At 44.0% G+C, this 17892-nt stretch overlaps 1 protein-coding gene across 2 annotated transcripts; it reads right to left on the reverse strand.

Moving 5' to 3' along the window:
* Window positions 1-359: 359 nt before the first annotated feature.
* snphb (syntaphilin b) lies at window positions 360-17174 on the reverse strand. 2 transcript variants are annotated; one of them, XM_035522293.1, is made up of 7 exons: window positions 17047-17174; window positions 10583-10830; window positions 9465-9539; window positions 6977-7093; window positions 5986-6093; window positions 5271-5420; window positions 360-4904 (listed from the first exon to the last, which is right to left on the reverse strand). In XM_035522293.1, the coding sequence occupies exons 2-7, from the start codon at window positions 10624-10626 to the stop codon at window positions 3275-3277; spliced, it is 2124 nt and encodes a 707-aa protein (XP_035378186.1). In that variant the 5' UTR covers window positions 10627-10830; window positions 17047-17174; the 3' UTR covers window positions 360-3274. The 2 variants fall into 2 exon arrangements, with proteins under 2 accessions (XP_035378186.1, XP_035378187.1); XM_035522294.1 differs by lacking the exon at window positions 9465-9539.
* Between the last annotated feature and the right edge of the window lie 718 nt (window positions 17175-17892).

Here is a 17892-nt window from a genome sequence, read left to right on the forward strand (position 1 = left end):
CACTTAATTTGATCTCCACATTGAAAGAACCATTTGGGGGGGGGGGACTATATAAATAATATATATTAAAATAAGACAATACACATTCAATTCTAGCTTTGTGAACTCACCCACTTCATTAGAAAATCCCACCTTATAGCAACATCTACAACATAATTGGAGAATATAGCTTATCTGTGACCATGCACTTTTTGGGTTAGCCACCTTCTAGCTCTGTATCTGGTCAGTATCTGGCCACAGAGCCACTATTGCCTGAGGAGGAGGAGGCTGTGAGTGAAAACTAGCAGGACTACCTGCAACACCGTGTTAGTCTCACTACATCATGTCACTACCGTGTTAGTGTCACTACTACACTGAAGGTTCTGCTGTCCAAAGTGATTCATGGTCAACAGTGGAAACTGGCTAAAGATGAATGTGGTTGCTGACAAACAGTGAAGGGTATTGCAGTGTAGAATGATACACCTGCAAAGTGCACATAAAGTGCCAGCCAGGCTTACAGGGTGTATTTACTGATCAGTGAATGTAATACATTTGTACAATGTGATGTAACCTCCATAGGAAAAATGATCAATCTTACTAGTTTTTTCATTCAATACTAGGCCCTACACAATGTTGGAGGATGTAGTGCGATAATGGATTACTACAGAAATTACCTATATTAATCTTAAAAAATCAATTATAGTGGTAGAATTGCAATTTAGATATAATCTGTGAATTTTGACCCAAGCAAGGTAGCTTGCATCTACCACCAATAACACATAATACACATAATGTCTTTTGTGGTATGGTGAGGGACAATATCAAACTTATGAGTTATACCACATCACAAAAAAAATCCAGAGCATAGCAGTATGACTGATGCTGAACTGCAGTGTCATTAGTATATGGTAATAAGAGTGTCTAATAATACTTGCTCTTCTATTTATAGAGTACACATATAAAGAATGTTTCACAGCTATGTGTTGGTTTGTGGAATCCTGGCTGCTGTGTAAGTAGGGCATGTAATAACGTGGTTCATCTATTGATGCACATCAGAGTAATGGGAAGGGTGAGGTGGTGCTTTAGCGGTGTTCTATAAATCTGTTTTCATTTATCAGTCAGAGGTCACATTCTGGGATAAATGAGGCATTGAAGAGAACAAAGACTAATTCAGTAAAACTCTTAATTTGAAGATTCAGGCATACACGTATATACACACACACACACAAATTATGGTCCCCTCACTACCACATGAGGAGTCCATTATGTAAGGTAAATAATGTACATTATTATTCAACTTTACCATGAAACAGGATCCACCTACACACCTCCAGCAAAATATGGCTTTAAGAAAAGCATGACAAGGCCTTATATGTTAATTCAGCACAAACATCAGGCTTTGCAACAGCATCAAAGGTCATTTAGTCATTTAAACAGTTCCCTTGAGTGGCTAAGCAACTAGAGGTAATGGTTTGTGGTTTGTTTTTACAAGTTGTTCAAAAACCACTTGATGAAGTTAGCATTCAGATTCTTATACATATTTTGATCAGACTGGAACATACAAATGACACACAATTGCCAGTCATTTGGAATCTCAACAGACACTGAAAGATTAAAATTATGAATATATTTTAGAATCTGCCATACTTTCATTGTCTCATACGCTCCCACAAAAGAGCTGGATTGAGGCCAGCATACAGAGATAAAATTACACAGTAAAACTATCAGTGAATATTGTACCATTACACAAACCTCAACAAAAAGATTGACGTGGTTTCACGAGAGAAATGCAACAACACAAGCCAGAACGGCCTGGTAAACCCACCCTCATTTAACACACACCACAGTATAGAAATGAGCTAGTGGACAGCAAGACAACATTTCAATCTGCACATTTTAAGACGAAGGAGAGTGTAGAATGAAAGGCAACTCATTTTTGAGAAAGAAATTTACTGCAACTAAACAATCTATATTTTACTGATTATCCAATGCATTATGATTTCTACCAGATTGTACAATGTGGTTGGAGCAAAAACAGGTACACACAAATAGGTGAGTCTTGGGATTTAAATAGTGTCCTTCGTAAATATCTGACTGAGATACAAACAAAGGAAAACGGACTAAAAGTTCAAGTAGCTGCTGATAAAGTGAATTTTAGTGCAATCAATGTCAGTAAATGTCACTCCACACTGAGGCGATTGAAAAAAAAGAACATTTCCAACACATCATGATGGAAATAGGAAACATTTCCAGTGAGGACTTTGGTAACGCAAAACTCTAAAAAAGACGTTACTACAAGTACCGCTGCAGTAAAGGGAATAAGCACACTGACAGTTTCTCAAGGTGCAAAAACAACAAGTACCTCTCGGTTCATTTATAGACCTGGAATCCTGCAAGTGCCATTTTCATTAGTTTAACTTTAATGTTGCAAAACTGTCTAATTGCTTGTTCTCCGTGCATCTTTTAACCTCTTACCCTTTTCACTTGTAACAAAAAACTCCAATAATTCTTCCATACTAACTCTGTACTGTTGTTCGACCATATCCTAATAATTTGGGTTTAGAATAAGAGAATAATGTTTTTGACACTTCCTATGGACTACGTTCTAGCAGTGACAGTGTCCATCTAGGACACTGGTGGCAGAAGCAAAGCATATAACTAGCTTAGCAGTAGCAGCCAGCCTGGCTCTATAAGCTGAAAGATGACTGTCATATATCAAATGCAGTCACTTGGGCATAATGGGTAAACTACAGCACCCGATCACCTTTAGTCATACAGGTGCTTTGGCTACACTGTACAGTGCACACAACACAAACACACACAGTTATGCGTATTAGCACACAAACAGTGTTACAACCCCCGCTTCCTGGTTTAGTCCCTGCCAGCCAGAGGGGTGCACTAAGGGACAGGAACAAAGGAAGACAGAGAATCGGATGTTTGTTCGGTCCTTTACTTCACACCTGAAGGCGCAATCAGCTAGGAGGATCCATCTGCGCCATATCTGTGTGGGGAACTATGTGGAGTCAGTCAGAAGTCCCGTCGGATGTGCAGTACAGGTATACCGCAGCTTCTTGTCCTGCCAGCTCTTCTTTGGAAACCTCATACATGGCTACTTTCTCAAAGATAAGGGCTACCGCTACCATGACATGATTGGAATTAGGATTAATGATGAATCCCCTTTTCTGCTTTCACTCCTTCCAACCTTTTGTTACGAATGACAGCAGCTCAGATGGTTAACTGATGGGCCAGGGCAGTGTGGGGCTCCATGGCCCTCTCTGAAGCTCAGGGGCTAACATCATATGCTCATGCCCCCTGGCCCCCCGCCGCCTGCAGGGTAGTGGCGCAAACCGCCTCCCCGGCGGAGGGAGTGGAGGGCCACGGTGCAGCAGCCTCGGAGGAGGGACCCGAAGTGGTACATGGGCTGTCCACCGCGGCACGGGCCCCGGCACAGCCATGCCAACGTGGGCACCACGGGCACGGCCACGGCCAGCAGGTCCACCAGGAAGTGGCGGCTCCAGTAGCTCTTCACAGGGACGCCACAGACAGATGCGCTGGAGTCCTTCACTCCAGTTGCTGCTTCTTCGTCGTCTTCGTCCTCGTCCACCTCCACAACAGTAACCCCGCCAGTGCCGGCCTGCTCGGCTTGTGAGGCACTATTCTGTGCCTGGGCTGTCAGCGGGGCGGGCTCACCCGTCTCCTCTGCCAATGGAAGACATTGGGCAGGAGCGGGGCTCGGCTGTTGATCTGGAGAGGGAGCAATTTCAGAGGGGTCAGTCGGCGGAATAGCAACATTAGTCATGGAGGCAGATGCTGTTTCCACGGATGCCTTAGAACAAGACTCTGCAGTGATGTTATCCGTAAGAGTGGGCTCTGTGGCAACAGGCAGCAAAGTGGCAGACGGCATGGCAGTACCCGCCACTGGGGCTGACTTGATGGCAACAGACTCCATGACAACAGGTTCCCTAGCAAATGTGGCTGTGGTAACGGATTCCGTGGTGACCGAGTCCAGGTCATCCCCCTCATCTGACAGCCAGGTGGACGTGGGACTGCAGGCCTGCGAGCGGAACGTGCGCTCGGCGATGGTGTCCAGCTCGGAGTGGGCACCGGCAAGGCCATGAGCCGGGGCCGATACTGGCCCGTTGTCGTGCTCCGTCTGGATGCCCTGCTCGCGCAGGTGGTGCAGGTACAGGTGGTGGTGCGACAGGCAGGGGTGGCTAACGCTCACGCCAACACCCTGCGGCATCCTGCTCAGGCCGCAGCGGAGCGGCGGTCTCCGGGGTTCTCCGTAGCCCAGCGCCTCACAGGTGGCTGAGTGCGGCAGGCGTGAGCAGGCGCTCAGCAGCGAGGCCGCCTCCTCCTGCAGACAGGCGGCCTCCAGCAGCAGCTCGGCCCGGGCACTGGGGCCCCCCACCTCCCCGCAGCACACGAAACCGCTGTCCTGCGTGCCCTCGCCCGACAGGCACGGCACGTCCGATCCGCTTATGCTGCCCTCGACCTCCTGCTCTGTCGCTGCCGCCTGGTCACTCAGCTTGGTGTAGGTAGAGCTGCGAGTCAACGAGTGCGCCGGCGAGCCCACGCACGACCCCGCTGGGCCCTCGGTGACCCCCAGCCCTGCCCCCACCACCCCTCCCCGGCCCAGGGCTTCCTTGGCCTCCTTGGCTGCGCCACACTGGGCCAGCTCCGCGCTCTGCAGCAGAGTCTCCAGCCTGTGGTTCTGCAGGTTGATGTCCTGGAAACACTTCTGCACGCCCGTGTCCGTCTCACCCAGGCTGGAGCGCACCACGTCGATCACCTGTTTGAGCTGCTGGATTTCCCTGCGCGCCTCCTTCAGGGCCAGCTGTGCCTCCACACGGTGGCACTCTTCCTCGATCCAGTCCTCCTGCATCCGTGACAGCTGGGTCCGCAGTTCATCGATCTCTGTGTCCCTGGGGAGTGTTTGAGATCAAAGATCAAAGGGGTGGTGTTAGGGAAAAAGGAGAGAAAAAGTAGAGTTACACTCACTTCAGTGTGAGTCAGTATTGCTTAGGGCTGATGGACAAACCCATTAGAATGTATTAGAAAGCTGTGCACTGTTGTAATGTGGAACAAATGACCAAATGCAAAACAATTTATATGCAAAATACTCATCTGCCTGCCACATTGAGGAGAAATCTCCAGCCATAACAGATTCAAACATCAAAGAGTTTTTAATTACATGTATATATGGTGCTTTCTCCAATAAGATGTAATAAGACATGACAGTGTTTGGGGAGTTGTGGCAGTCTAGACCACAGAGCCGTAACTGTAGCTACCTGTCCTGGAGCCTTTCAATGGTATCTTTGAGCCGTGCTCGCAGATGTCTGATGCACACCTCCTTCTGCTGCAGAGGGGTAAGGTACTGCTCAGGGGGAGGGGGTTTGATACCATGGTTATCTGTGCAGGAGGTGTACTTCATATGACGTCTGGGGGAAGAGGAGGAGACAGAGAGAACAGGAGGCAGACTTTATTCATTTGATTGGGTAGTTAAACGTCCTAAATAAATCCAGCTCAGGCTCTATAAATGTCCGGATGTTGCTGCAGAATTCATTTCTCGGGGGTGCAATGTGAGAGGTTCTTTTAACAGCATCTTAGATTTGTTTTTGCACCAGTGCCACGGATAAGAAATGCAATGCCGCTGCCAAATAGCCACGCCCACGAAGTATAGTAAAAGACCTACAGCGCTATTCATTATGGAGCAAAATGCACATTGAATTTTTCTGTGGATAAATTTATGTCCCTGATAATGTGAGATGTATAAAAATAGAAAAAAAACCTCGCAGTCCATGTGAAGAAAAAAAAATTCACGACTTCTCTGTCCCAGAAAACAGTTTTGTACCAAGTTTCTTTTCTAGACATATTCCCAGCAAAGTGTTTTTCGTTGAGCTCCATAGAAGGTGTATGAGATTTCAGTATTGTACCTCACTATTACCCGTGGCCTACTTTCAACAACATGCTATCCTTATCTATTGTGAAAGAGAGGTTTCCTACCTGTGGGTGGGGCTTCCATCACTGCCCTTGCACGAGCCTGAGTTGCTGCTACTGCTGAGTGAGGCGTTGCCATAGGGATCACGGTTACTGACAGGCGCAGGGCTCTGCCTACAGTGCCACATAGTAACAGTATTAAGCAGCTCCGATGAACACACAACACAGGTCAATGGACAAACCAGCATGTCTTTGATGACACAAATTAAAAAAAACCAAAATCTATCGTCTTACGCAACATGACATCGCATGCCGACTAACATGCCACAAGACAAAGTCCACAACTCGACAGGACATGTCATCTTCTAGGACGCCGGAGATCACCACAGCCAAAACCACAGGAAAGAAAGACAAAAGGAAAAGAAGTGTGCAAAAAAAATCAAAATGATACAAGCAGATATGTGAGGCCTGTAACATAGCAAAAACAGCACGGTATGTCATGTGTGCAAACTGAAATTAGTCAAGGCCAGACAGTACAGGATGAGCAGGCAGCACAGTCAGCACGGCTGGGGGCGAATGATAATCTGGTGACTGCGTGGAGTCATTCTGCACACCATATCTGGCTTGATCAAATCCTTTCAGAGCCAGTGTCTAACCCAGTCTTATTAACTGCTCACGTGGTTGACACATTTGTTGTCAATTATATTAGTTAGATTATTATTACAAATAGACCAGAGAAGTAATAATGTTCATGTTTGGAATTTCTTGTCTAATTACATTGTAAAACTCTGTGTTTATTTTGTGACATGTTGAATTATTAACCGCCCGAAGCATTCAGTTAAAGTCGATTCAGTTATCATATGGATATGGATTTTAGGGACTACCGTCTTATTGAACTACTAATTTTAAATGTGTATAAAATACTGTGAGGAGCCTGAATCCATGCCTGGGATGGTCAGAGGGAAAGAGAGCCAAAGAGAACAGAAGAGAGCAGAAAGAGAGCAGGTGAAGACAGGAAGTGGAAGACGGAGAGAGAGGGGGATGTTAATGCTCTGACCGACAGTGGCGATCCGGAGACCTTGGGGTCAGAAATCCTCGGCTCTGCCTCATAGAGACCATAATGCCTGCTTCCATGGGACTGTAGTCTAGCTCTATAAACCTGCAATAGTCAAAACTGACCCACACACAAGAACGCAACATTACACAGGGAGCCACACACGCCCACACTCGTCCTACACACCTGCTCGGAGGTAAGCTAAGTGTTTTTGCTTTGTCATGGCAATTCGTGCTTTAAGGGTGTGCTTCACAATGGACCGGGGAAACTCCCACTGTGGAACATCTGCTCTTAGCAAATGAGCGTGACAGGGGATAAACCGCACTGTCACCCAGAATCTACCTGTGTGAAATCTGTGTGTGGTATCTTCCAACCACGTACGGTTCAGGCAGCAGAGAGGGAAGAGGTGGGAGATGAGGGGAGAACCATCTAGAGACTCTGTTGGATGGCATTAATTCTTTACAATTGCTGTCGCTTGTCTCCCTGAGTCCAGACAACACTGACTGACTTTGCAGCAGGGAACAGAGTACCACTAAAAACAGTGACACATAATCCTCTTTCCATATCATACTTTCATCTTATACTCTGCTGAAGAGCAACCTCAAATCAACACTTTGAGTTCTAGACTTAAGTTGACAATTTTTTTTCGACTACTTTTCCCCACACATTAAGTCTAGTCTTGGACTAAATCACAGCCATTCAGGATTTTCCCTTCTAGAGGAAATCCGGAAGCAGGCTTCCTCTGTGCTTGTGCACCGACCCCATTTCTCCCAACTCCCTCATGAACGTGGACGTCTTTTCCCTGCCTTTCCGTACAATACAAATATAGCCTTCTATTGCAACGTGGTTACCTCAGGTCATCTCTCCAAAAGCACAAAGCAATTAAACCAAACAAGCACAGGCATTAGGCAAATTCTATGAACAGTGGATTAAGGAAACATTGAAATGATGAATTATCTTTAATTCCCCTCAGATGTGTTCTCTCAGAGGGGAATCAAATCCTCAGCTAGAAGCTGAGTAAAAGCAATCTTCATTTTCCAGGCTGAGAGACTGGGAACTGTGGAGACAACATGGGGGACATGGTTTCACTGGACAGTGCACCATTGGTCATCTGCAAAACCAAGTGTTAAACAGGCAAAGAAGCTCTAGTACCTAAGGAAACACACCTAAAAGCCATAACATGCTCAGCTGGCATTCTGCAGCACAAGCCAACATTCTTTTTCTTTGGCAGATGGCTTCATGATAGGAAAAAAAGGAAGACAGAAGTTGGGATTTGTTGCGGAACGATTCCAAATTGTGCTCAGGCTTTAAGTAGAACAATGTGAATGTGCTACTGTCATAGAACTTGAGTTGAGAAAGCCAATAGGACTGAAAATTATAGCCAAAGTGCTCTTGAAATGTCCAGTGAACCACAGGGTTGATCCATCTCCCAACCCAGCTAGCCATATGATTGCACCGTAGTAAGAATCCACCCAAAAACCATCTAATTTAGAATGGCAAGTCTTTTCTCCAATCATAGCTCATAGCAAGTGGGCTCCCAGGCTGTGGGTGTGATTACGTTTAAGGCCACAAAGGCAAAAGGAGACGGTGAAGCAGAGGTAAGGAAAGCAGACATGAGAGAAGACATCTGATATCATTACAGATAGCATAGAGACAGAAAGCCAGGGGCACCAGGGTAAGTCCATCATATTGCTTTCTACAAGATGGACCAGCTCAAGCACAGTAATGATGATGTGGTGCATGAGGCAATCTGTTTAGCTGTGCAGAATAAAGGTAAACAGAAGAATTAGAATCGAGAGTTCTCAGTATGTTAAAGAAACTTACAATCATCAAATTCACATTTTTGTGAATATAATATGAATATCTTATGAATATAATATATATTATTATATTATATAATCAATATCTATCTATCTATCTATCTATCTATCTATCTATCTATCTATCTATCTATCTATCTATCTATCTATCTATCTATCTATCTATCTATCTATCTATCTATCATTTCTTGATTTTCCAAATTTGAGAGTAATTTGATTGCAATACTTAATATCCTTGTTTGTATATCATAGTATTTGATAAATTTGACTTTAGCCTAAAGAGTTTAGAGTTTAGAGTCGGGTAAGGGCTTCATTTGGGTCTCACGGATTCTAAGTTTCGAAGCCACAGCTACAGACTAGATGGCCACTGACAGTGCAGTCCCGCCACATTTGTGAGTGGAAGCCATCTATAGACCTAGTCCTTAACCAGCCCTTAACCCCTGCACTGCAGCTGCTTATATTTTGAGGAATGGGGAGGGACAATTTAGACTAATACCTTTTCCCTGCCCATCCAGTCCTTTACATCCATAGAGGAGCTGCTTAGGGGATGGGACTAAGGGATGGTTTCGGAATGGACTTGGTCTCGGGAGTGCAAGGAGTGTTCAGTGACTAACAGCGGCGTTCTCTACCACAACCATGCCCTATGTAGGCTACTGAGGCTGGGGGCTCACGGAGGCGCTGAGGAGGGGCAGGGCAGCATTTGCTGCAAGCGCCATTTAGGCTTCAGGGCCTTCAGGGGGTTGAATCTGAGAAAAGAGACAAGACAGACAGACACAGAACAGGGCTCTACTCTGAGGAACGCTACCCCTGCTAAAAACAGCCATAGGGTTAGCTGATTAGGTGCTGATATTGCTAGTAGAAATACTAGCTCTTCCACAATCACTCTTCCATGTTTGTCAGAATGTGTTTATGGTGTAATATATATTACCATATGTCTACTTGTAGCGTGTCATTCTACTACAGTAGAGTCAGCTTACGCAGAAACCATGCCAGCAGCAAATCAAAACAGATCTGCAATATATTTTTCAACCCACTGTGCTTCTCATTACGATCAGGTAAAGTGGTAGCTAATGCAATTTCATCTACAATTAGACTAATGCATCCGGGGCTAGATGAGATTGCTAGCAGTAGTGCTGAGTACCCTGGCACGGCAGGTACTACTCCTGGCTATAAACACTCCTGAACTGCCCAGAGTGGCAGATTTAGGCAGAATGGCAGCTTAAGGCTGAAATCAATCTTTGGAGGAAATAAACAGAGACAGAGAGAAAAATGGTTAAAGAGCTAGCACAGCCATGAAAGTAGTCTGGGTGGGCTATGGAGGCTGAGAGATGAGAGAGAGAGAGAGAGAGAGAGAGAGAGAGAGAGTTGAACAGAAAAAAAAGCCTTGTTAGCATTAGCAAAGCACTTGTACCGATTTGAGAATGATGAAGCTTAAGAACTGCAGTTAAAATACATCGACTTTGTCCGTGCTACAAACACCATTAGGTAGTTCACGCATTCAAACAGAATCCGTCAGGCCGGATTTACAAACCATAGAAAGACACATTCATTAAGAGGTGAGAGGTATCATATATATGCACATGGCAGTTACCGTTGTCAAATGATGATGGGAGAAAAAGAGAAGAAAAGACAAGACAACAGGCAAAAAGAAAAGAGGGATTAAAGAGGTGAACGTAGAGGCCAAGTTATCTTAGAGGAGACGATGAGGATGATGATCATGATGATGAAGATGATGAAGAACCGGGGTCGTGTACTGTATAAGGAAAGGAAAAGTGGGGGGGGTGCCTACCTGTGAGGGCTGGAACCAGATCTCTTATTGACAGGCGAAGACATGGAGGCGAGTTAGCTCACGCTCTCCGCTGCCCTGATTCCCGCCCCGATATCTGGCTCGTCTCCGTCCTGCGCTCCTGCCGCCGCTCCTGACTCAGCACAGCTCGAAGGGCCTCAGTTGCAGCCGGCCCAGGGAAAGGCCACACGCTGACAGAATGCTGGAGTTGCTCCCCCTCTGGGAGAACTGGAGGCTGACAGCTCCCGCCCCTCGCACATGTCGGGAAAAGAGGGAGAACGAAGGTAACGCAGCTACCCTGCTCAGGGTCGCTGGACCGCAAATGTCTCGTGTTACTGGTGTAAACTCGCCATCCGTATAGTGTTGCTCGGTTCCAGGAAACTTCTGACATGGTGTTAGTTTGGGCTTAAGACTCATCATGTGACGTGATCAGACTGTCGGATTCAGGGCAGTGACAGGGACACAGTTGTGATACAGGAACCATCTTAGCACTTATTCAGATTCAGCCACTCTGTCCAGGGGCCACTGTTTCAGGGCACATGCACCACAAGCAACCAGACAGCCACCTCCACTCTGCATAAATGACTGGGTCTGCATTAGATACACTCCTGCATTAGATGCTTTTGATATCTGTGGCATTGAGAACAAGTAAGATCTTTCTGTTGCAGAGCATCAGCCAAGAAGCGATTAATAGATTAACAGCTCAGATCTCTTCCTCTCTCTCTCACTCACTCTCTGTCGCTCGCTCTCTCTCTCTCTCTCTCTCTCTCTCTCTCTCTCACACACACACACACACGCATGCATGCACATACAAGATACACCACTCCACACACAAACACAAGCATACCCTGAGTCAAGAAACTGCTCCCTTTTACAGCCTGAAATGCATCATTTAGTCTGATGTGACTTTTCCTCCAATCAATATGATCACTTAAGCATGTAATTCTAATTCAACATTTCTATTACAGTACATCTTGTGGGATAAAGGCAATGTGGATGTTTTATGTTTCACACATTTGTTGTAGGATACAATGGTAATGCAATTGTTAAACAATGGTTTGTTATAACATCTTATATTTACAGTGATTGCCACTGCCATTGATTCTAATTTGGCCTCATCATCACCAGGACAACGATGGGCAGAAAAACCAAAAGAAAAACATAACAATAATCTGAATTATCAAAAGCTGACCTGGCCAAGAAACATGGTAAAAATAGGTGTAGGAGAATTCACAGAGCCAAGATGATTTCACATTAAGTTCACACCTTACCAATTTTAATGCCAAGAGGTAATATGTAAGTTTCTTTGGCAGATGAATCAACTACTTTGATCAAACATTACTGAGATGAACTGCGTCGCATCGTGTTGCAGTACCATCTGAAAAAACACTGTCCATCGTATTGTTGTCTTACGTATGGCATAATCCCGAGGTTTACACCCAAGCCAGCAACCTTTGAAGTCTTCCACATTCTGACAAAGCAGATGGCTTGAAGCATTGCTACTGCCTCAGGACGTGGGAACAGCTAACGTGCAAATGAGCGGGCAAAGGAAGAAAAAAGGCTGTCTGTAGTCCTACTTTAAATTTCCCAATCGCTCCTGGGGCACACATCGAAGTTACCTCTGCTTTTTGAAGCTGGGAGACAGACGTCATCTACACACCGGGACAAGAGCAGACCCATCTGGGCCCATCACATCACGAGAGCCTATCAAAGACGCAGGAACACACCCTACCTTGCACTGCTTCAAAGTATGAGTCAGGTCATTTATGCCTGTGCCAGCAGTTTGTAGGGATAGAGTGTGTTTCCTGCAAGGCTTTGCTTTAACACTCAGAAACTTGCTGAAAATGGTTTGCCTGATGACTATATCTCTCCTCTCCCTCTCCATAAGTCAGACGCACCACATGCCTGCTATTCGCTGGAAAACGTGACCTTGACATGGCTTGCACACGCCACCCAAATCCTGATGCGTTGCTGTTTGTTGGAAAAATGACAGCCTCCATGTGCTGACCAGTCCATTCTTCTTCACGTACAGTACCGCACACCTATGCACATTGAGGGGCGAGTGCAAGACATTCAGGACATCTGCTTTGCAAGGTTGCCTAGTAGGCCAATAAGGGTATGACTGTGACAGTATAAATGGGCATCAGCAGTAGCCACTTGCTTCTTGCTAGGATCTTTGTACTGTCCTCCTGGGCACTGGCCCTTGGGCTACACTATACACTTATTGAATGTGTGAGCATGCAGATATCAGCACACCAGGCAAGGCATTATTAGCTACTGAAGCTGAGAATGTTATGAATCTGTTTTCGCCTTAGAAGAGATCTCTGATGCAAGTATGGGTGTGTGTAAAGAGTCCTTATGGATAGTGGCACTGCATCTGTGTGCAATTCGCATATACAAAATCAAGACTCAGTACCATGTTAACAGGGCGCAGTAGCTGCAGTAATGCTCAGTGGGTATCCCTCACTCACGAGTCCACACCATGCAGAGAAAGTGAGTCACTGTCTCCCTCCCCCCAGCCTCCAAACGCCACACACAAGCGTGCGTGCACCCGCACACATGCACAGCATGCGTCTGCGCATGCGCTCAAACACACACACACACACACACACACACGCAGGGCATCACAGCAATGCTCCCAATCATGTACTCTCACACTTCACAGGAGAGTGCTGGACACACAGCATGTCCTGTCTCATCTTATCTTTCTTTGCCAATTGCTTGCATCAGAATAGACAGGCTAAATCACTGATGCCTTTTTGATGTCAATCTTCATTTTAGCATATGGTGTCTGTGCAGGTCTGTGCAGCCTGTGTAGCTCTTCTACTGTCCTCCTGACTTTAGACATTGATAACTCATTCACAAATATAACAGAACATTGTAGCCCATTTAGAAATATTGATATGTTGGCATATTTATTCTAAGTTAAATATATAGCCAATCACCATCTGCCTGCAAAGCCTCTCTCTCCCAACAGATTCATTACTGTCACATCCTGTGACCACTGGCGATATTTACCACAGCATCAACATCAAAAAGCGCTGTGTCATGCTCCACCACAGAGCACGATGGCCTTGGGCAGGTTAGTAAGGCTTACCGCAGACATGAAGCAATTGGGAGTCATGCTCCAAAATGGGCATTCTGTGAACATAAATATTAGCATATACTAAGTGCTGGTTTTCTGGTCTTGGAAAAAATGTATTCCATCAAGTGGACTTTGGGTTTCTGTTCAAAGAGCTGATTAAATGGAGACTGGGGTTAATCTGGCTTTATGAAAGAGGACTTGGCTTTGCTTTAATAGAAAGCCATAAGGTAAATGTTTGTGATTGTTTTTTGGCTTGTCCATCCAATTGTCAATTTATTCATTGATTCAGTTGTTCATAAGGTATTAAGGTACAGAAAGCAAAGTAATAATAATATATTCTGCAGCAATGGACATAAGCCATGAATACTTTGAATTTAAAAGGACTGCTGCAATCTCAAGATAAACACTACTCTCCCAGAATAAGGGTGTATCAAAAAAGTATAAAGAAATCAATAGAAGCTCTGAAGAGTATTTTGAATTCTTCAATATCCCTGTCACTTTTGAGGCTTTCTCTCATGGGCAGTGTATGTTTGCTTTTTTAAAATTGTGTAAAACTCAACTGCACTGTTTAACAGAATGTTTTTCTTGTTTTTTTTTAATATATAAGAACATGCTACTTGGCAGTCTTTTGTTTTAAATTTGTATTTTGAGCCAAAGTAGTCTGTGTAATATATAACTGAATCTCTGAAATTGATAAGTTTTTGAATCTTCCTCAGAATTGAAAATGGTATCAAATTCAAAAAATGTGTGTATTGTTACACCCCTACTAGAGTCATATTACAACACAGTGAGTCACTGTCCCCCTGTCCCCAACCTCCCAACATCACTCACAAGCATGCATGTGTGCACAAGCGTGCGTACACACATGCAAAATACACCTCTGCACAACAACGAAACATTATTTACAACCCTTATCACCAAGAAAAAATTGCACCAAGCCAAATGAAGTGTGTCACTTCCTTTACACATCTAACTAATTATCAAATTACATAATCATAAATATTTGGTGCTATAAGATTAATATAAGCTTTAAAAATGTTACATGAATCAAAGGCTAAAACAAAATGAATTATAATTGCCAGCCTCCCTTAACATTTCAGGCAGCTTTGAGAGTTGAGAATTCTTTTCCCAATGTATCTCATGTACGATTCCACAATTTCCCAATGTATCCCACAAATTTGTTCTCTTTGATCTGTGTCTTTGGAAAAACACTGTGGGAAATGGTTGAATTACTTTGTAAATATTCATCTATCTATCAGTCTATCTGTGAAGTGCACTATCAAAAGTTTCATAGTACATTAATGTAAATTAATGTGTCCATGTGCAGTTCTGTAAGTCAGTTTAGAAATTTTTATGAAACCTGTTGCTTAATATAGACAATGGTAATTGTATCTGTGCCACAGTACAATGTGCTATAAGCTGTATACATTGACAACCTTAAGAACCGCTGTTTCAGGGTAACACATCATGAATCTGCACTGCAGTCTTCTTTAGTGCCATTCACCACTCTCTGCTTCACATGGGCTGCTGGAAAAACGTGAGCACCCCATAACAATGAGAAAATGAGAAACAAAAAAAATGCACCAACAAAAGTCAGCGAAACCTAGCAAGTCTGGTAGGATGGAGCTGGTTAACAGCACCATGAAAGTAACTGGACAGAGACAGTGAAGGTAACTGGCTTTTTTGTTTTGCCTCTGTGCTCTCTTACATCATCTTTGAAATGATATAATAGCTGTGGGGTTAAAGTATCCAAATATCATCTAAAATTTGAGGTTATTTTAGTACTTAAAGGATGTAAAGGGAGCCATTTTTGTACCTAGTGGACCATGCATAATTGGATAAACTCACATAACCTTTAATAATGGTCTTTTTAGTAGGCTTGCTTAATTACAAAACCCTTATGCCTTTGGTCTTGGGACTCTTTGCCTTCATTCTTGTGATCTGTGAGTTAAATGTATGCATCATAACTCACTGGTTTAATTAAAGGATAAGTAAGAATGTTGCGTATTTGTTTAGAAAAAGATAGGAGAAGGGGAATAGATCAATATTTACTGATGATCACAGCAACCTTCATGACAAATATGTCTGGGGGTGCCAAGGGAAATAAAAATAAATTAAATAAATTATGTGTTGAATAAAAACTTTGTTTAACAAAGTCACCAGTACTGATATAATCATCAGTACACACATAAAGACAAAGGATACCTTGTCAACTCACTGACAGATATGGACCATTGAGTAAATGGCCATATTTATCAGTTGTGCCAAAAGCATATCGCACATATCATTACTGGTGCAGTGTGAACACTGTACACTATATATTTGTATTAAAATCTCAAACTCTAATTGTATTAATAACTATGATTTCCTACTTTGGCACTGAAGGATGAAATTTACAGGGAAACAGGCATGTGGCTTACATGTGGAGCTGTATATAAAAATAAATAACACCACTGGGCTGCACACTGAATAGGTGAAAGTGGAGTCTCCATGGAGACGGCCACTATTCCATAGCACACTTTGATTGGTTCTCACAATATGTGCAACAATTCCCATGTGCAATGATTGGGTCTTGCAGTATGTTCTGTTAGTGGTGTGGTACAATACAGCAAGAAAATGACCCAAAAAGTAATGCTGAAAATACACTGAAGAAGTCAAGGAAAATTCCATCTTATTTCATACACCATTTCATCCGTTTGACCAACAGCACCAAAAATATTTACTTGATTTGGCGTTAGACATCCCCTTGAACCAAACACCCATGCAGAAGATCACCTGAGCTCTATTAACATGATCATGTCGGACCTGTGCAAACGAGGGCTTAATTATGATCCATTTAAGCCGGTGCAAGGTCATACCAGGCCCTAAAAATAAGAGCTCGTTGCACCTGTCACGACTCACGACTTAGCTAAACCCAGACATCCTCACGACACAAACCTTTTTGCACATTAACAAATAAAGTAACTGGTCAAAGGAAAACATAGCCAAGCATATAACATTTTGCACATTCTCCACCTGGAATACAATAAACGCGCCGAATACCACGCACACGCATTCATACGATACCCGCGAGCTGCTGGCAAACATCTGTTCTGCGCAGTCACCGCAATCTCACCTCGAGACTTCCAGACCCGAGATCAACACGCTTGCATATCGGACGAATAAAGGCAATGACGCAGTGATCCTACGTGCTTTCCAAAGATCGCAAATAAACCTCCAATATGACACATTTGCTCTTTGTGTTCTTTATACACCTGGGGCTTGCAAGTCCTCCGTGTGTCCTACTGACGGAAATCTTACTGTGCTGTCTTTTGCTATGATCTGTCAACTCACCTGTTTACATTTCCATCCTGCCTTGACAGTACGTAAAACATTTCCATACCTGGTCGCCGCCTCCCGGTTTGGTTCAAGATTCATTCATTTAAGCGGCCGCCCGACAAGGACTCCACCACAGCGGTGCGCCCGCGTGTCGCGAAGGCGCGTAGATGGGATGGGTGGCGACGGAGGATGCAGGCGCGTGAGATTTGTTTGTGAGCCGCGTGAGGAAGGGCTATCGCAGTGACAAAAGCAGCTGCGTAATATTACGTAGATCTTCTTAAAGGCGAATGCAGACTTTAAAGCAGATTCAAGGCCTCAAGCCGTTAAAAGATGGCAGGAAAAGGCCATTTGGTCCGCATACAAATCTCATTCATGCAGGCCTAACAGAACAAGCCGTGCTTTTTAATATCACCGGCAGCCTATCGCTGACACACAAAAACAAACTCCGACTTAAGATTCCATATCGTAGATTTTCGATGAATTCCAGTTTACTTTACAGTAAATTGTTACTGTCTAGTATCATACTCAAATACAGCACCATATCTTTGTAATACACTGTTGACTGACTAACTATATGAAATGAAAAGGGGCATATGTCGGATATGGGGACGCTCCCTATTTCTCTTCTCTTCGCACACTTTAACACATGCGCACTGTTGCGATATGCCTACCTCTCAGGTCTGCTGTACACTCCATTACAGTATTTACAGTCCATTATTTTTCACATGTGTACCAAATATCTGCTTCTATATGCTCTAGATAGTTGTAAATTAATGGCACTCTATCTGTGTTTATATTACTTTTTTTTCTTTGCACAAAATTGTCCCATTGATTCTTTTCGTGCTTTGTCTTATTGCTGAATCTGTTCTGCCACCCTGGATGTGCGCTAATCGTGTCTCTGTGTACTTTA

The sequence above is a fragment of the Electrophorus electricus genome, chromosome 24 (assembly GCF_013358815.1).
Source record: "Electrophorus electricus isolate fEleEle1 chromosome 24, fEleEle1.pri, whole genome shotgun sequence".
NCBI lineage: Eukaryota > Metazoa > Chordata > Actinopteri > Gymnotiformes > Gymnotidae > Electrophorus > Electrophorus electricus.

What these genes read in the sequence shown, in the direction of transcription:
- snphb (XM_035522293.1), bottom strand. Translation starts at nt 10,626, where the DNA reads ATGTCTTCGCCTGTCAATAAGAGATCTGGTTCCAGCCCTCACAG. An exon ending in GATGGAAGCCCCACCCACAG is followed by an intron (nt 5,421 to 5,985) that starts GTAGGAAACCTC and finishes CTCTTCCCCCAG; the next exon opens with ACGTCATATGAAGTACACCT. An exon ending in ATTGAAAGGCTCCAGGACAG is followed by an intron (nt 4,905 to 5,270) that starts GTAGCTACAGTT and finishes AACACTCCCCAG; the next exon opens with GGACACAGAGATCGATGAAC.